The sequence below is a fragment of the Macrosteles quadrilineatus genome, unplaced genomic scaffold (assembly GCF_028750875.1).
Source record: "Macrosteles quadrilineatus isolate MER2022 unplaced genomic scaffold, UCM_ALF_1.0 Scaffold_2__2_contigs__length_208266976, whole genome shotgun sequence".
In the NCBI taxonomy this organism is placed as follows: domain Eukaryota; kingdom Metazoa; phylum Arthropoda; class Insecta; order Hemiptera; family Cicadellidae; genus Macrosteles; species Macrosteles quadrilineatus.
The window spans coordinates 197,271,020-197,292,198 of NW_026542595.1; the positions used below are offsets into that span (position 1 = coordinate 197,271,020).

The window sequence follows — 21,179 nt, forward strand, 5'->3', positions numbered from 1 at the left end:
GTCTGATAGCTATATGGGAATGTTTACTTTTGTAATGATTTTGTTTTCATTATCTAGTTGTGTTGTTTTATAATAGTTAAGTTTTTATTTTATCTGTTTAATCATTTAGTTCTCACGAGGAAGGTTAACGTGTGTAAGACAAAATATATAAGTGTTATACTTCCTTATTATAGTTAATAAGTAGGCCTAAGTGTGGTGATGCTATAAACTAAATCAAACCAAAGATGTAAACGTTATTCTATAATGCTAGTTGCATACATGTTCGGTAATGTCTGATATAAATGAGATATGCTGTGTTTCTTAAACCAGGTATTGTTCTACCTGTAATTTTATAGTGATTTCTATTCAACTTCTTTGATTACCCTAAAACACATTCATATTTTGTGTTCAAGTAGTTCAAAATGAGTTCTAATATTAATTGAGTTGATATTACAAACATATAATCTACTATTTTGTTTCCTGTAATTTCAAGTTGTGAATGTTTTTCATTGTAAAGTGGCTATGCCGTTGGGAAATAAAAATAAAATAAAATAAATACCTTTATCGAGCAGGATAGCCTAGTCTTTTAATGTCTCGGGCTGATAAACGGGATATGGCTTGAGGAGATTGGCCTCCTACATTACCTAATTGCCAAATCGGTACTTTAAAATCTTAAGAATACCGTGCTGACTCAAAGTCTACATTAACGGTGGTTTAGGTAAAAAAAACAAATGAAAATAGATATATTTTTTTAAAATTTGACCTATATATTTTGTTTAGTTTATGCGTATTCTTGAAAGGGGTACAACTAAGTTGCTCTAATAACTTGGGCCATTTCAATATTTTTAATTGAATGAAAACTTGAGAAACTATAACAAATTCAGCAAATATACTATTTTAAATAAGATGACTCAAAACAGAACCCTGTAAAATAAATACAGTAATAATGATAACAATCCAACAACAAATATCCTAAAAACAAATAACACTAAAAACTAATAAACAAAATAACTAATAAATGAAGAAAAAGTAATAAAATATAAACAAATAAATAATATTAACACGTAACATAATTACAAAACCTTATTGTAAAAAGTAGCCTAATACACAAACCTGAATATCTATACAATTTCAATAGACATAAAAATAAATGAATATAACAAGATAAACCACAAGAGAAAAAATATGAAAATTAAAATTTGCATAGAATTGAATCTGGCCCAATTTTCTAGGACAAATACACATATATTTAGCCCCAAATAGTAGGCCTATATGGGAGGCTTATCTATTATTTATCTAACCCAGTTTACAAGTTACAGTGGGGTAATAGGATCCACGACAAAAACCCAGAGTCTCAGGTTCGAAGCCATTAAGTCGCCAAACAGCGATGTGTCGGGTTACGAGAGTCATTAGGTGATAATAAAATGCTTCAACAGATGTTGTTTGCCCCTTTAATGGACGGGGAGCGAGTGTAATTGGTCGGGAGGGGGGAGGGGGTGGACACGCCCCTAGGGGTGGTGGACCAATGGGAGAAGAGCATCTTCCCGCCTCGCCACGCGCCTCTGGAACTCCTGTCATTTATTGCTGGACCAACGCGAGTTTCACACGTTAGGATGCCGGGTTCAAATTAAATGTCTCGTGTTTGAAAATTTAATTTATTTTTAAAATCCACAAATTTATCGAAACGATCGTAAACTTTATTGGAAAGTGTTAGCAAAAGTGCGTCTCCTCGGAGATTTTTGAACGGTTCAAAATTGCGTCAATAACGGCGTCTTATCTGAAGCTGGGGGATTCCCCGAGTCCTTCCTACAGCGACTCCGACCGTCCCGAGGACGAGGATGACTTCTACCTCCAGAGGCAGCGGTTGTTGAGTTACCGGGGGCTCCAGGAAAGGATGGAGTACGGATCTCCATTCCATCAGCGGCTTGCAGGGGCGTATGGAGTCTCAGCGCCCGCGGATTTGTCTAAAAGAAGTCCACCCAGAGAGGGCTCCAGGTCGTCTAATGTTCCTTCGTCGTTGTTCACCATAGATAGTATCCTCGCTCCGAGACCGGCCACGACGACTTCCTCATCGTCGTCGACCTCTTGTCTGTCCCCGCTGCCCTCCAAGTTACCCGCCCCCACGTTACTGAGGCATCCTCTGCACTTCGGACACCTTGCGGCGGTCGCGTCAGGGTTCACGCCAACCTCTTCGGATTTCTTGGGTAAGCATTGTTTTTAAACAGAGCAATTTTAAATGTTATGTTCTCAAAACATTAGAACCCCCATATGATTTAACTATGTATTTGACATTAAGGGCATGGTCTTCAAATGAACTACAATAGATTTTAGATTCTTAAAAAACTTAATTGACGATTAGTCGTGAATAGTCCAATCTTTGTACATTGTCCAGTCATTAATTTTGTCCAACCTGTTTGATTTAAATAACTTCTTGATTATAATTTAATGTGTATATTCATTGATATTCTTTGAATCTTGTACAAATTGTCTATCAATTTAGTAATCACGTAACATTTAGCATATCAATGTTACTAAAGTTTCTACTAAGATATATGAAAAATCATAAAATGGTACCGTGGGGTTTCTTTCGCATTTAATATTATTTTTAAACCCTCACTAACAAAACGTGCTCCAACTAAATTACAATGTGACCACAATGATGTTCCGTTTTTAAACTATTTCACTTTAGTTTTTTTTTATTTAAGGTTTTTTAGTGTTGACAATAGATTTGCTATGTATTTTTAGTAATTTTTTATCACAAGAAATCAATGTTAGTCGTCTCAACACCTCTCTTGAGTATATGGTTTATAGCAATGGCTAACCGGCGCTTCAGGCGGCTATGCCATTTACGTGTTTGTAAATGGTGTAACCGTTGATATGAATAAATGAAATGAAATGTCGATTTAAATCTATTCGAGGAGTAAATTGAGCCCACCTGAATGACATGCAAATAGACAAAATACAACAATTAAGTGTAATACTTTATTTAATTTTAAAATTAATACTTTTTATTTACTGTCCTGAGCGGGTGAACAGTTTTAACAATTTTCACAATGATGTGATTGAATCTAAAGAAAAATTATAATTTATTCGTTAAGTTCGGTTAGTTTTATCCATTTAAAGACTTAAAATATAAAACTAATTTTTATCTACTTGTTCTATATGATCAGTTTGTACTAAATTGAAAACAAATTTATTGACCATTAAATAAAAACGTTATATAGGTTTATAACCTTATTAGGGTACTTGCGTAATTCAAGTGTCGGTTTTGTGTGATGTTACACAATAAAGATGTGATTAAAAAATCGGGTTGAAATATTATTACAACTATTTAATTTGCAAGATAAGTAGTGATCTCTTTTTATTTAGAGTGTGTAAACATCTGTCAAAGAGTTTTAAGGTTTAATAGTTATTTTAATCAATGTTAGTTAGTTAGTTAGTTGAGTATTTTAAAATTATAACGACTTCAAGATAGCTATTAAAATTTACAACAAATGTGTATGAGGAGTAGTTAATGTTAGTAGTCTATTTATAATTTAAACATTTGCCTTGATAAATATTTAAAATTTATCTTTATTTAATTTTTCCGAGGTTAATGGCTTGCCATAGAATCGTGAATACGTGGCTATATTGATAAAAGTTATAAATAACTCTATCATGGTACCAATTATGTGTGAATTTTTTTTTATTTAAATTGGCGGGCGTATTTATTATAATTTTGCATATTATTATGTAGCAAATATTATATTAGCAATGTTCAATTATGCACATAAAAATTGTTTGAGCGTAAAAATAAAAATATTAACTAATCTTTGCCTAAATAATATTTCCATACAGTATATTACTTAAATCTGTGGAAAACTGGAAAGCGGGGTGGTTCTAATAAAAACCTTCAAATCTGTGTGTGAGGTTAATTTTTAGTGAAGAATCCTGGATCTAGATGATAGTTTTTTTGCCATTTATCTATCAATTCAACTATGCTACCTAACAAACTGACAATGTTATTTTTTTAAAGTTCAGGTTTTGGAATTTCCTTGCAAAAACATAAATAATAAAACAAAACCAATTAAACCAAAATTAAATATTACAATTTGAGCTAAAAGATAATCCAGTATAATAAAATACGAATTGACTGGCAACCGGGGTGATTAGTCGACACGTATAACTATTTAATATATTCTTGAGGTTTACCATCTAAGGAGTGTGTGAAGTTTTAGTATTTGCTAGAGTTCAAAAAGTAAAACGAAAAAAATATCAGTACTTTTGTTCTTAAATGCAAATTAAAAAATAATACTGTACACCAATTCCGTACTCGTACAAAAGCGTCAAAATAAAAATCAAAACACCATCAAGACACAAGAGCACATTCAAGAAAATGAAAAAAATGTTTGCAGCACGTAAAAACCGTGTACTACTTCTAAATAACCTTAAACGCACATCTTTTATCAAAAGAGGTAAGGTACCTATCCCCGAAAGATCCTAAAAAATTTTTAGCTCATGCATCGCACATAGCAAACATACAAGCACAACGCGTTAGCGCATAACTTATTTCAAAATTAACCAAGATTTTAGCTAAAGCTCACAAAAGCGCACCGAAGGAGAAAATAGTTGTATTATCGTTATAATGGCGTTATTTTGTCATCTGTCATAGATCCAGGCCGCATTCAGCCCCTAACAATGCCAGTGGTTGTAACAGACACCTTGGGGGGGGGGGGGAGGGGGGACCCTAGAGAACAAATTTGGGGTGGAGTGTAAATAGCAAGGGCCACACACCACACCAACCCTCCGATATATCATGTTCCCATCATCTCGCATGGCGTCCTTGTCTTTTTAGGGTTGCAATTTTACTTTTTTACATTTTTTTTACCAAATTAGGTCTTCTTTTGTGTCTGAAGTGGATACTATGTTGATGCGGAATACTACCCCCCGGAAAACCACCACTTCATGTGAAACGTGACGTCACGAAATATTCCAACTAACCAATATGGGAGTCTCCGCGACTGGAATACTACGTCCTAGTAAAATGTGATGCTATGTAATTGTAATTTTAATTCGAGTAATTCCGTTTGATAACAGAAAAGGCAAGTGGGGAATATCATACAACATTTTGAAATCACAGCAAGTTTGGTTGGTTAGGTTAGGTTAGTTTAGAACAGCATGACAACGAAACTTAAGTGCCCGTGACTGGAAAACTGCCCCCCCTCCGATCTCTGACGTCAACATGACGTAGGAACCTGCTTGGGGGGGTAGTTGTCCGGGGGACAGCCTTCCGTCGACTCAATATTATTTATAGAGGGGAAAGGTAGTGGTTAAATCTCAAGATTAAATTTAGTTTAGCATAATACCAATAATTTCAGTTCCGTAATATTTTGAATGGTGAGGGCGAGTTTCAACCTAATTTGCCAACCACGATAGTTGTTAAACCACTTGTTGGTAGTTCTAGGCAGTCACAGAAACTATTTGACACGACAGTAGAGCTATGGTGACTATTAGGTGAGATTTAATAGAAACAAAGTGCTAAATACAAAAATGATGGAAACCCCTGAGGATTATTTCTGTTGATAATTATTTTAAAATATTGTTGTTGTATTACTTCAAATTCATTGCAATATGCCTTTAAGACTAATTTCTCATAGGGAATAAGTTATTACTTTAGGCGACAAGGCACGGTAAGACCTAGACCCGGGACTGATTTAATATTTTATATAAAACTCTCAACAGAAAAACGTTTATAAAAAAAGCAAATGAGGATAGAAACACAATTATTTATTGTGTATACAGCACCGACTAGCATTGTGCATACATTTTTATCTATCTATACTATTATAAAGAAGAGGTGGTGTCTGTGTGTGTGTTTGTATGAGCTAATCTCAAAAACTACTGAACCTATTGGGCTCAAATTGCACACACATGAAGCTACAGTTCCGAGGATACATATAGAACTATTCCCGCTTCAATATTGTCCTAGGGCTATGCCCCGTGGGCTTTCAAAAATCGGAGGTGAGAGATTTCAAAGTAAATTTTAATTGATGGTATCCATGACAACAAAGAACAAACCTACAAGGTTTAAAAATGTAAACAAGCAGTACTAACTGTCAAATTAATTTTGATTTCACAATTCCATACAGCTGGTTCAAACATTCATTTAAATACTGCATGAATATTAGAACAGGGAGGGTAAGGATCATATTTAAAATAATGATGTCACTATCCTGAATGTAAACATTATTTACATTATAATAGGATTCTTTCAGTTACATAATTACAGGGTGCAGCACTATTATTTTTTTGCATTTATGACAGCTAATTTGAACCAACTAGCCACAAAAAGCTGTGGTACACAATGAGACCTTTACTTTTTTCTATGGTTCAGGGGCAGTGGTAGAACAAAAGAACCAAACTTTCTTAAACCATGTCCTCACCCATAACTGCGATAAGCATTTTATACTTATATGCCAACCCCGTACGAAGGACGGGTACTCTGCTAGTATTTTATAAATTATGCGTTATCAGCTATTAATTGATTACCAATTAATCAAACAATCATTTTCAACATGTTTTAACGTTAACATGTGAGAAAGATCGTCTCCCTAACCAATTTATTTTTTCAATACCCACGATGGTAAATGCAATTCCAAGCATTTACACACACACATTTTCTCTAGACAATTTCATTGTTATCAACAAATTACTTTTATTTTCAAAAGACAAAAGTAAGATTATCGATTCAATACTGTAGTTTACAATACTTACAACTCTAAAATCCTATCCTCAAATCACAGGATTGTCCCAATACTGCAAACTTAAGCTCCGACCGACAAAGTAGGGTAAATATAAGAATTCAAAAGCGTCACGGCAAATGCAATCCGGGCCCCGGGGACGTTTCAAATTTGAGATGCGTCGGGGCGGCGGCGCATACTTAAGCAGTCTTAACGCCGAAATCCGCGTCACGTTCATTTCTTCACACCCGTCTTGTTACGTAATCCGCGAACTGGGTTTCTAGGGAAACATCCTGTGGAAATACTTAAGTTTTCAACGTTCGGTGTCATCCCAAAAGCAGTCGTCACCAAGTAAAGCAGTGTCTGTTGAAATTGTTATACAGGGCGTTTCGTAAAACTGATTGAATTTGTGATTAAATTTGAGGTTGTAGATATTTTTAATATAGGCATCGTACTCTTCTCAACAATATGTCTCGTAAATATTTTTTAGCCGTACTCATTTATGCTTTTAGTTAGGGATGAATTTGCTTATGCTGCGTTTCAGATAATAAATTATTAATATTTATATTTTTGTACCAATAAATTAAAGCACCTTACGTGACCTTAGTCCACTCTAAATTTTATTCTTTACTCATACAGCTTAAAATGCTCAACATCATGTCCTAGTTTCTCCAGTGTAATTATAATGATAGTAAAATATAATAAAAAACTTGATTAATCGGTTCTCTGTATATCTTAATAATTTAAGGTACCCGTACACTAATATTACAATATGAATAAACACACGTACACTATCAAACCTACAGAATAAGCTAACATTGTCTCATTCGATCAAAGTAAAAATATTTCCTTAAAATATCAAAATGTATTCCTTTATTCAAATAACATTATGTTTAATAAGTAGGTTTGCTAACTGCATGGAATTTTATAAAGATAACTTTTAGTGAAATGTTAATAGTTTTGTTTGAAACAATTGAATAATGCCACGTTTGATCAAACCATGACTATAAATAATCAAACTGAAAAATTACTTATTGTCTATAAGAATAACATTTAAATTTAAAATGTACAGTGTCCCCTAGGTAAGCGTACAACAATGCTTCAGTATACTAAATTATTGGCTTTATGTTCTACAAAATGGTTTGAAAAAGAATTGCAAATATTTTAAGGGGGAATAGGGAAACCCCAATTTCCATCCATAACACCCGTTCTAGTAGTCCCATCATGCTCGTTCGTCATCTCGTATATTCTACTAACGATAGTTTATTTAATAACTTAACTCTTTATGATTGGTTCCAATCGTTCATAAAATTGTAGACAGTCCAATAAACCTATTTAAATGTTTGAAGAGAAGATTATTGATAACATTTTCAATTCAAAGTTAGCATGTTCCATGTTCCATGACCGTTGTGATTAAATATTCATTTTAAAAGTTTTTATTAACTCGCTTTCTTGTCCGGTACAAAAATTTTTTTTTAAATCAAGGTCTATGAATTATGCGTGGGCCAAGTAGAAATAAACACCTTAAAAGATTAATCTATTAAAACCCATAAAACACAACGAATGTGTTTGAAAGTATTTAATACAATTATATTTAAATGACCTATATCATTAGCGCACGACTAAATGATAACATAATGGGGAGCGATGTGATCTAGTGGTTAGAGCGCGGGACTTCGGTTCCTGGGGTCCCGGGTTCAAATCCCGCCAAATCACCAATGGATTTTATCTAGATAATGCCGTAACCCCTAGGTCTAGCTGGAAGTAATGTGAAAATCAATTCCAGGCTCGTGCGTAGCGTCCTAGGACAAAAATTATAACTTAAATTACTTAATAATAAACATAAACTAGTATACATGTTGCTCGAATTCGAGCAATTGCAAAGTATTACAGGCGTTCAAAGCTAATAACAGTGGCAATTTCCGATGACTTAAAAGAGTCAACTCGTGTATCATGTGTTTACTATGAACAGCTGTAATTAACACAAATAATTTGTCTGTTAAAATAAACAAAATATTTTCTTAATAAGCAATACATTGGGACTTTGATGGCCTTTGGGGCAAAGCCCGAGGACTTTCAATGCAGGAATCGGTGAAAGGGGGCGTCTATACAAAAAATACTTAGTTACTTACACATCGTTTGTAAAAATCCGTCCATTATTAACGGAGGAGTAGTGTTTCGTAGAAATCGCCTTCACATCCTACTAATATTATAAATGAGAAAGTTTGGATGTATGGATGTATGGATGTATGTTTGTGACAAGTGAACGCGAAAAATACTGGTCGGATTGGGCTGAAATTTGGCATGATGATAGCTCACATTCCCGATTAACATATAGGCATATTCTCATTTCAAAAATCCTTTCGGGCTCCGTCCCAGTGGCTCTGGAGTTTCCCATGTTAACCTTATGAGAAATGGAATTATTGAATCTTAACAGCTGTTTCAATTAAACAAATTGGTTCTGTTCTATGATGTTCAATAGCATTAAAGTTACAAGGATTACCAACAGGGTGCAGCACTATTATTTCTTTTACATTTATGACAACAGCTAATTTGCAACCAAAAGGTGAGTGAGCGTAGCGAACGAACTTCAACCTGGAGGCGAGTTAGCGTAGCGAACGAGCTAACCTGAAGGCAGGTGAGCGCAGCGAACGAGCTCCAACCTAAAGGTGAGTGAGCGTAGCGAGCAAGCTCCAACCTAAAGGTGAGTGAGCCTAGCGAACAAACTTCAACCAGGACGTGATTGAGCCATGCGAACGAGATAATCTTGAAAATTAAGAAGTTAAACGGGGCAAAGCCCGCGGGTTACAGCTAGTATTATATAGAGGGATTTGTTGTCAGGTCTTGCTAGGAAACTCTTTATTTATGAACCAGACAGATGTTTTAAATCAAAATATAACATTCTGCCTTTGCTCTGGAAGTAATAAGTCCTGCAGTCTGTGGTTAAACCTAAAAACTATTTCAAACTACGTTCATATGTTTAGTTGTAAACAAAGTGAATTGAGTTTGATGGTTTGATCTAATGTCAACAGATAGCGCCACCATTCCCAAACTTTAGCCCTTAACTGTACTTAAGTGGTGCCTTTTCTACGTATATTCTGCGTATTTGCACAACTACATGAAAATACCTTTAATTTGACACCTCAAACAACCAGAATATTTCAAACTAAGTACCCACTATACACATACTTTAACTAAGCTTAAATTTCACAGCCCACCCTTGGCAAAAATTCAACAAACTCGATTCAAAAAGTCTAAAAGCTCATTAAGTAAAACAATGGTGGCGTTTTGGAACAAAAGCCGTAACTTCTGGCGCTCGGGGTCTTATAATACAAAAATCACAATAATAATGAAATCCTCTGAGCGATCAGGTGATTTATTCATCAGATCCGCCAAGTTGCGGCTTCCACTTTTATTGGAAACTGGTCTATTTAATATTAACTACCTTTGGAGGAGATTGTCTGAGATTAGCTTGCCGTTAAGTTAAGCCGAACTAGGTTTAATCATAGATAGTTACTTGGGGCTTGGTGATGTGCGTCAATTATTAGCTGCGTTTAGGTCCTACACTGTATAATTGATTCCAATTAAAAAATGTTCACTAGACGAAACACTAGTAAAAGTAAATGTTCATAGTTTCACTAGCACAGTTTGAACATAGATTTCGAACTATAAAGCAGAAACCAAAAATGGTATAAATTAAGTTTAGAGTTCTTCTCGTGAAAAGATATTTGATTTTCTTTGTGTAAATGAAGTTTTTTGTCTGTAGAAAGTAGTAATGGTTGTCGATCATACAAACTTATGAAAAGTTGCAACATTCTATTTACTTACTGTAAACTATTTAACATGCTCCCCCTTTGTTACTTCACTAATTAAAAAATTATTCTAAAATTACACATCTACACAATTTGTTTAATGTTTTGTTGTTATTTTATGAAGAAGGTTTAGCCTAATCACACTATTACTCGTAAAACGCCACTTTTTTAGATATTGTGGCCAAATAATAAAGCGCAAACTGTAAAATTTATGACAGTAGAGAAGAGACAATAGAGACAAGAGTAAAAAGAACACATTGCTGCGTTGTAGGCGGGTAGGAAAAAAATTGGATTACAAATTTGTAGTAGGGTAAGAGGTTTTACAATATCGAAAATCAAGCTATATTTTTTAGTCAAAACGGTGTTGCACTTTTCTATAGAAATACAAATAATAAATAAGGCTTATAACATTATGCATGTTATGTGACTATTTTGTGATTTTTTATATCGTGTGATTTGTTTATAAAGGAGTTGATGGAATAAATAAACGTTCACCTATCAATTTCGAACATTGAACAAGGTTATATATTTCTCCAAACCCAATTCAACTTATAACCAATTGCACAAGTACAACTTTAAACTTTGGCCAAATATTTACCATAATCGGTTTACTGAGGAAGGAAGGCTGTACGAGTAAACATTTGCAAAATGTTGCCCGGGGTGCAACATAAACATGGTCGGCAAACATACCCATGTTGGCCTGTGGGGAGGAATTTTGTAGTGGCACAGGGTATAGTGAGCTCAGCCGGTCATATGTACACAATGTATCCAATCATACACCAGACTAAGACTGATTCTAGGCGAACGTCGCTTCTTAATCAATTTTGATTCGACAAATACCTTATGCCTATGCTAGTTGGATTTAAATTATCAGGTTTTCATGGTTGGTAACATTGTCAAACGCAACACATTTTATTAACGAAAAACGACATAATATTTAGCGTAATGTTATAGTTTTCACACACTCGCATATACGCGTAAATTTGTCATACTTTTCGTCAATCGAAAATAACTTTAAGGTATTCTTCCAATAGGTATATGAAATTTATTGCAAGTTTTATGCGTGGTTTAATCCATACGTATCTTTGAATTATAAGTACTTAGTTGATCCAAAACTATATATATATTTATGTGTTTATTTCAATCTAAAAATAAAGAATGTACCGTACTGAAAACTTAACCCTAAAATAAGAGATTCCTTAGTTATTCGACAGCAGAGCACTCGAACGTAATCTGAAAATCTGAAAATGCACTTGAAAACAGGAATTATATTTTATGATAAAGACAAAAACCTAGTTGCAAGGTGCCTAAAAGTAAATAATTATTAAACTGAATAGTTAGTTTAATGATATAGACAAAAAGTTAAGATCACACAATAGTATATTTCATCACTAAGGCCTAAAGTAACTCTTTTTGACCCGAGGTCAAGTTTTCAAAAAATGAGCTAGGGTCAAAAATACACTTTTTGCTCGTGTAGTGAACGATATTTTTCGTCATATTACATCTTTAATTAACAAACTAAGCTAGAAAACGAAATAACTTTAATGTAAAGATAACCTCTCAAAACAACTTCCAGCTTTTTTTTATTCTGCTAATGCAAATAAGCAACTGCTTGGTAAGTGATTCATTAATTTCTTCTATTACGATTGTGTTACAGTACATTATACCATCGATCTGTCGAACGATCGACTGCAATAGGCTAAAACTTTACCTAATAAATCAATCGATAAATCATTTCTAACGATACAATTGCCTCAATCTTAATTTACAAGACTTAATTTACAGACCCGAAACGTATGCATTAAAAACTGTTTTTTTGTTGCAGTGTGACAAATAAAACATTTTTTAGCGAAGAATATTCCGAATAAGTAAATGAATTTAGACTAAGATTCTACAAAAAAATCTACATTATTTTGTCAATATTTTGTGCGGATATTTTCTACAGGCTACTTACGCTTCATTGACAACATGCATCGCATTCAAATGGAACGAATAATCATATAATGATGATAAATTGAAATAAAAAAAACATACAGCTTTCAAATAAAATTAATAAGAAAATAACTAAAAAACAATACCCTCGGTCGTATAATGTCTAAAACCCTATTACTAATTTTGTATTCTAAAAGTGCTCCAACGCCCCTGTTAAAATACACCCCAGTTTTTCCAATAATAATATGAGCAACCTATTGCAAATATATACTAGTTTCGATATAATTTTGTCGTAGTCCAAAAATTATAGCGTTACGTTATTTTCTCCCTTGACTTATACAGTATTAAGACAAAGACAGACATTGTACACGTGCTGTGTATAGACCACGAATATTGGAACAGAAATTGCATGGATTATAAACATAAACAAATTACGTCACTGTCCCAAACGCCTATCCTAACAGCTTTTAACAGTTCGTTTGACAGTTAAAATATAATATTTACTTTCGGCACAGTGGCATAATTTGTTTATGTTTATAATTCACGCCATTTCTATTGTAATACTCTTTCTATTGTTCTTTCTATTGTAATACATATAGATTTAAAGTAAGTGTGGGTGGAAACGAGCATGATTCATAACTTTTTACTATACTCTTTTCAATTGACTACATATTGAATACATTGCATCACTGTGAGTTTATTTAAGCTTATTTAATTGCAGTGATGAGTGCAGAGTAGAATTAGATGAATTGTGCTTTAACAGAATGAGATAATCTTTTTCATTAATATTACTTAAATCAAGGAGAGAGGCCTGTATCGAACCATCGAAACTTTTCTCATTTACATATTCTTATTTCACCCACAACACCATTTACGGTGCTATTTCCAAAGTCCACTACACAGAGAAACCCATCGAAGCCCATCAAAACTCACATTATTGGCAAGCGGTCCTGCTATTGTGACAGAGCCAGAATAAATATATAGTCGGTTGGAGGATAACCACATTACTACATAATGCAGATATTCACTCTGCCGTTGGAGGGCTTGAGAAAACATCTCAGCAGCGTCGCAATATTCAAAGAAAACACAACCAAGAACCAGAATAAGACTGGGTTATTGTGGTATTGTAGGGGTGGAAACACACTTAGGGTAAGCTCTGTGGCGTCAGAGTTAGCCGTCTCTGGGGTAGAGATTACCCCCCCCCCCCCCCCGGAGGAAATCAGGACTGGGAGTTGATTATTCTTCTATCGGTTTAATATTCAGATTTTACGTGAAATACATCTTTACAAAGTGGTATGGGGATTGCGTTAAATTTAATTATTGTGCACAACTTCTATTCTAAAAATAGAATTAAAGATTATTGGCTTGTAATATACTTAGGGTTGAATCAAAGAAATGTTTTAATCACAAAATGCTTATCAAATGTTTATAAATTATTACTTAAGTGTGAAATTTATTTTCTTTTGGCACATGGAGTAGTTTAACAGTACTTACTTCATGCATAACCCTGCAATTGTCTTCGTATCGATAAAATTTTTGTTTGTTTTTGTTTACGTAATATGTTGAGTAACAGTTTAAAAGTAAAATTATAGAGGGATAAATAAAATAGACTGTCGAAAAACATTTAAAGTTTCCAGGATTTTTACTTAGGTTATTTCAAACCAATATAAAAATTAACAAGCTGAAGACAAATATTATGGACCCATAACATATAATTACCCATAATATAATATTAACAGATATCCACAACAAATTCTCAACCCCTCTCCTATCCATGGTAGTAAGCTGGTAGTCCTATCTTATTCGGCAATTACGTTATACTGACATTCTAATTTGCCATACGATAACTTTTAGTTACACCATATTTGCTATCCCTAATACAGTAGAACCTTCATAACAAGACTTTCATGGGGATTACAAAATTAGTCTGGTTATCAAGGTTGGCTTCTTATTGAGGTTTGCAATAACATGTGTTTAGAGGTAAAATAAATTCAAGGGGATTTGAAAAATACACTTATTATAAAGAGTGACTTGTTATCGAGGGTCTTAGGTTCCAGTGTACAATGAAGTTTCGTTTCTATTATTCTCGGTCAATTTCGATATTTCGTAAAAAAATTATTTGCTGACATAAAATATCGTGGTAATTATTGTTTACACTGTCTCTCAATCGTCATATCATACTACTAATTACATTTATGTTTTACTTGGTCAGGGTGATTCAAAAAGGACTTTACAGCTTTGAAAATTCATATAAATCTTATTAAACAAGGTACCGAGCTGGTTTTGGGGTTGTTTTAAAGGAAAACACAAGTTTTTTTGCATTAAACTAAAGATGTTCTATGTGACTTCCGTTGGATTTGGGGAAAATAATTATTTAGGTATGAAAAATAGTGAAAACCGTTAAAAATTTGAGAGAAATTTACAAATTTTTGAAAGTAGGGCGATATTTGACGGTGAAGGAGTGCGTTACACCCACTTCTAGATGTGCTAGGGAGTTTAAATTTCGCACACTTGTAGTTCTTGGTCCCAAACCACCCATAAAATTCCAAAAAGTCACATTTTCAAATTTTAACCCACCCAAAAATTTAAAATGGCGGCCTCTGAAAACGACAAAACACGTTTTTTTTTTAACGGCTACAGCTCAAAAACGGTAAGAGCTAGAAAAGATTTGAGGAAAAAACGTAGGTTCGGAATTAAATTTCCTACAAGACACTAATTATGCGTTTTTCAAAAATCGCACTCCTTCACCGTCAAAAAACGCCCTACTTTCAAAACTTTGTAAATTTCTCTCAAATTTTTAACGGTTTTCACTATTTTTTCATACCTAAATAATTATTTTCCCCAAATCCAACGGAAGTCACAAAGAATATTTTTAGTTTAAGGTAAAAAAACTTGAAGTGTTTTCCTTTAAAACAACACCAAAACCAGCTATGTACCTTGTTTAATAAGATTTATATGAATTTTCAAAGTTGTAAAGTCCTTTTTGAATCACCCTGTATTTCGGTCTGGCATAGAGTAATTGTTAATTTTTATCGTATACTATGACCTCCTATGATTGCACTCATACAAATTATTTTTTTTCATAGATATATTATATATTCTCGTAAACTAATTAATCAATTTCATTTTAAAATGCCTTTCCGTTCTACTTCCATTCGTTGACCGACCTCATAATCTAATATTTCAACTACAATTCTCATCCAGTAATAACATCGATAAACACACACTCCCTTAGTTTATGGTTATAGTTCTGTTGGTTAGTCTATGGTAATAATTTAGCGAAGTTTTCAGACCTCCAATACTGTAATGTGTTTAATATATTAATTTTTAACTACTCAAGCCATTTGGATTTGTTAAGTCAGACTTTGTGATTTTTAGGAAAAGTTGTTCATTCCTTGAATCTCATACGAGTTGGTATTTGATTTTCAATATTTTCTCACGCTACTGGTTGTTCCAGCCGTATACCCCGGCCTCTATCCCAACTACATGTCCCAGGCCGCTGCCGCTGTGGCGATGGCCGTCTCTCACCAGTCCGCACCGCCGCCCAAGAGGAAGCGACGACATCGGACAATCTTCACCGAGGAACAACTTGAGCAGCTGGAGGCGACCTTTGACAAGACTCACTACCCTGACGTCGTCCTGAGAGAGCAGCTTGCGCTCAAGGTCGACCTCAAGGAGGAGAGAGTGGAGGTAGGGGGAGTTTGGAAATATTTTACATAAGACTTTTTTTGGTTTCATAGAATCTGCAGCAGTAAAACTGTAGAATCTTGGTTCCGTCAAAACTGATGAAAATATCAACGAGTTTCATATGTGAAGCAAATCTTGGAGGGTAAAGAGATTTAATGCTGAATTGTAGCTTGTCTCAAACATGGATTGTTAATTCATCTGATTGTGGGTTACAATCCTCATCAGTTTAGTGACAAACGAGTTTAACCCTCCGAAACCAAGATTTGAAAGACCTCATCCACCGTAAAAGCTGCCTTCTTGCAGTAAATACTTTTTGACCGCTTAAACATTGAATTTGCATAATATGCTATGAAATATGAATGAATGAAAATACTTTATTGAGGCGAACGTAGGACCTCAGGGTCCTTTCTTGCAGTTAACCTCTACTAATATACGGTGTGGTTAAAAAATCCCAGCACAATGGTTGCCATTCCTCTTGACTCTGGTAATCATCTTAGAAAACAATCTCTTTCCAGAAAGTTAATTCCGAATTCGTGTTTCCAAAACAAAAGAGCAAACACCTGACAGCGCAAACACATGATTGTCAGCAATCTCGCTCAGCAAGTCAAATAAAAGTCTGGATTGTTCAGCGACGACGCTCTGAGGATCAAACTAGAGCAATCGGAATAAAATATGAACAATGCTGCAGGGGGAAACCTGCGTGGGCTGGTAGAGAGGGGAAGGGGTGTTGTTTGGGTCTTGTGAATAAATCAAAACGCGGCTAAGCGCTAGTCAATTTGGAGCGATATTGCTGTTTGTTTGCAGATGTAGCGTAGCAACACACGGTTCCCGCCAGTTTCAATATTCCCGGGCAAAAATGGCGCCTCATCTCCCGTCGCTCTCTTGATTTCGTCGAGTCTTATTGCAATATGGAATTGTTTCGTATGACGTTTTGAGCCGATATGGTTCTCTGAAATTGTTTTCCATAGAAAGTAGTTTCTCGAGATACACATTCGTATATTTGAATTTGGAGGAATATGAGGAAACTTTACGAGGTAGATGTGAACTGTTATGATTTTGCGAAACAAAATAAACTACAGTAAGATAGTCCAATTATTTCACAATAAATTTGTTATAATCAAATTTACAATCTGCATTCGGCCGTCGGACTGACATTTGTTAACACCTCATTCCTACCAAAACGTTTTGTTCATAAATATATAGAATATTTTATTAAAATAAAATAAACACTATTTACAAAAAGATGAATAATACTCTCTGTAGAAAAAAATAAAAACAATTTAGAAGAATGTGTATTTGCATAAACAATTCGCCGATGATGTAAACTAAAAATTAAATGTTATTTCATCGTGTCCTCGCTTTAAATCATACCAAAATATCCAATTACAATAAACCGTTTTACAAATAGTTAGTCTTTCTCTCTATGATATCAGTGTGGGAGTTTTCTTCTACCAACGTTGATTATGGTTACTTCTACATCACAACAAAATAATCCAGTAACCTCTACGTCGTTAAGATATTTGGAACTACATACGTTACAACAACTTATACATTGGTTTCGTATTTATAAACACATTTACTAGTTGACTGAGTGGTAGCGTCTTGCGTTGATTGCAGATTGCAAATTTGCGATTGACCGCTTCTTATCACCAATATGATTTACCATACGAATAGCTCATGTCACTCTTACCGTAACGATTCTTCTCTGTATTTAGATACCATTTCTATATAATAAATGTATGGTGGTGTAAATATAAATTCAAAACTGTGTCGAAAACACACACATTGTGTGAAAGCAATCTGAATTCAGCCATATCTAGTCCTAGTCAACTATAATCTAACTATATCGCTAAATTCTGACTCATTTACTAGTAACACTGATTCAGCCAAACATCAATGTGATAGTCTACCAAAACATAATAAATCGTTAGCCATAAAAATTTTTTTATGTCAAAAGACATAGGTGGTTTCTGTTTATTTGAACATGAAAATACAGAAATAATTTAGTTGAAATTGTATACAATAATTAGGTCTTTTTGGTCTTGAAATCCATTTGAAACCAAGGTGTCAAAGATTCGATGTGTAGATTTTGGAAGCAAGTACAAATGATCTAATAAAACAAAAAATAAATTTGTTAACTAATTCATCGAACTAAATCTGATTTCTGTAATCAATGGTAAATATATCACATTTAATCTTTCTCTTCAATGTGTTCACCTCATTGCAAAGCATGAGAGAACGACTAGAGGTAACCTACATTTCAACATTCATTCAGTCATAAAGATATTGATTTGGTTTTACCATATATTATAATTAAACAAAATCGAGCCAAACCGGAGAGAATTTTATAGCATTAAGGCGTTCAGTTGAGTTGTGTTTATAATCAATGTTGGTTGTGTGGTGACTACTTTAACATAATATATTAAAATCCAAAATTATGTGGATCTTCATTTCGAGTCCCCAGATGCAAACGCGGATAAAAACTTTGTAACAATAATTCTATAGTAATACCGTACTTTCAACAATTCTACCTCAGGTTCTATGTAGTGCTCAAGATTCGGAGATGAGCAGGAAAGCTTTAAATCTGTGTTGACTCTGTAGGTTTGAACAGTCGCCACGGACGAGCGAAGCGTCGAATTTGCCCTTCACTCCAATGTCGGTCGACCAAGACGCAGGCCTATACAAACATCAAACATCTTGCTCAACTTGCCTCTGATCTTCGCTGACGTTGCATCGGGTGGGGGGTTTTAAGAAGTTTTTTAATTTTTTGTTTGTTTTTTTATTCTAGCTTTTAGACAATGTTTTTCACAAAGTTCTACATAATAGTTTTTCCAATAATGCGGTTGTTCAGTGATAACGTATTGGGCGTGTTCGAAACAGCACTTTACACCGTACATAACAGCATATATACTTCTTTTAATCTATGATATCAGTAGTCCACGATAACAGAGAGTTGAGGTTAAAAAAGTAGGCTACTCGAAAATTCTTTAATAACGATAACCTAATATTTTGCGGGAATAACATCTTTTTACGGCATTACTGTAGTTTTGGTAGGTATAGAAAATAGGACTCTGACCCTAGCGGAGTTCCAAGGTATATGGCTAAATCTTGGTCTCCAAGGCGAAAACGTTTTAGCGAATTTCCCTATAGGGAAGTAAATACTGTATTGCCGTAGGTGCAACGGTAAGACATAGGCTTGGCACCGATTTACGTTTTCATTTTGATGTCCCCAGATGCCAAAAACACTATTAGTTCATTTTTTAATTAATTTATATACAGGGTGACCGTTAAGTATTAGGACGACTTTATAACTTCTAAACAACAAACGATATCACAACCACATTTGGTATATCGTTACTGGAAAATGTAAGCTACTTTTCTGTGTATATGGTGGTCGAATATCACCTTTGGGGGGCGGCCCGTCAGGGGTCAGAAGAAAGTCTTTAATGACAGCCTATGTTGAGTTGTACATCATTTTAAAGGTCTACTTCAACTGAAAACTATGCCGCAAACCGCACTTCAAAAGGTTGATCCTGCGCAAAATGGCAGATGTTCAAAGATTTTCAAAATTAGCCAATCTATCTATCTATATATTAATAGGCAAGCATGTTTCTTTAAAACCTTTTTTCTCAGCTCGTGTGCATCGTAGGGAAAATCTACGCATACTGTTAGAAAGCTTTTTTCCTGTAGGTGTGCAGAATCCCTTTATAAATTTAAATAGGCTCAAAGATAAGCACAAAAAATGAGTTTAAAGATTTGAAAAAATTAACATGGATCTTACGCGTTGCCATGCTGGTGACGAAATAACAACGAAATATAAACAGGAAATCAAAACAAATGGAAGAAACTCCAATCACATGTTTTATTTACAGTGTGGGGTGAAAATAGAGAAGTGAGTACATTACATATTTTTGGTCGAGTTTCGACCACTGGACGACCTCTCGTTTCTTTAAATTAAAACACTTTTTTAAAATCCTTAAACAACTGTCATTTTTTAACGAATGGTCCTTTTGAAGTACGGTTTGCGGCATTGTATTCTAATAATAAATACCTTTAATTTGATGTGCATATCAACCTATGCTTCCATTCAAGATTTACTTCCGACTCCTTGTGGGCCGTCGCCCTGAAGAGTTATTTGGATCACTGAATGTGAAGTTGCACACATATAATATGTTATATAATATAATATGTTGAAACATATTGTTCGGTTTTTATGGGGATCATTTTAAAGGGAATTTTAAGCAAAGAAGAATGCAGCAAACCGTACTTCAAAAGGTTGATCCTGCGCAAAATGAAAGTTGTTTAAAGATTTAAAAAAGTGTTTTAATTTAAAGAAATTGGCTAATTTTGAAAATCTTTGAACATCTGCCATTTTGCGCAGGATCAACCTTTTGAAGTGCGGTTTGCGGCATAGTTTTCAGTTGAAGTAGACCTTTAAAATGATGTACAACTCAACATGGGCTGTCATTAAAGATTTTCTTCTGACCCCTGACGGGCCGTCCCCCAAAGGTGATATTCGACCACCATATACACAGAAAAGTAGCTTACATTTTCCAGTAACGGTATACCAAATGTGGTTGTGATATCGTTTGTCGTTTAAAAGTTATAAAGTAGTCCTAAGACTTAACGGTCACCCTGTATATGTCCCCGTGAACGCGATAACTCCAGTAATTTAGGTCCAATTTTGATGACATTTGGTTCAAAGGTGTAAGGCAGGATAAACTTGACTAAGTTTGCGAACCAGCATAATTGGGAAATAAAAATGAGTTTTTTGAATTTAGAAATTTCCAAAAATTAGTTTTTTTTCAAGTTTTTACCCTTAATACATGGAAATGCCAATTTTGATGAAGACAATCTTGAAGAAATAAAACATAGTATATTGAAACGTTGTTGTAAAATTAAAGGTTACGTAGAAAATAATAAAATTTACATTTTAATTCCCATGCAATTCTTATGGAGGAAGGAAAACTGTGGCAGTTGTTTATAGATTATAATATTTGTTTATTAAATTTGGCAAATTATTTTATTCCATCCTATACCCTTAGTATTT

At 34.2% G+C, this 21,179-nt stretch overlaps 1 protein-coding gene across 1 annotated transcript in view; it reads left to right on the forward strand.

Moving 5' to 3' along the window:
- The first annotated feature begins 1,632 nt into the window (after positions 1 to 1,632).
- Positions 1,633 to 21,179, forward strand: part of LOC128987466 (homeobox protein goosecoid-like) — a 43,926-nt gene continuing 24,379 nt past the window's right edge. The window contains exons 1-2 of the mRNA XM_054408325.1: positions 1,633 to 2,183; positions 15,900 to 16,132. Of these exons, the coding sequence (XP_054264300.1) occupies positions 1,874 to 2,183; positions 15,900 to 16,132 (543 nt within the window). The 5' untranslated portion in view covers positions 1,633 to 1,873. The remainder of the gene's footprint in view (positions 2,184 to 15,899; positions 16,133 to 21,179) is intronic.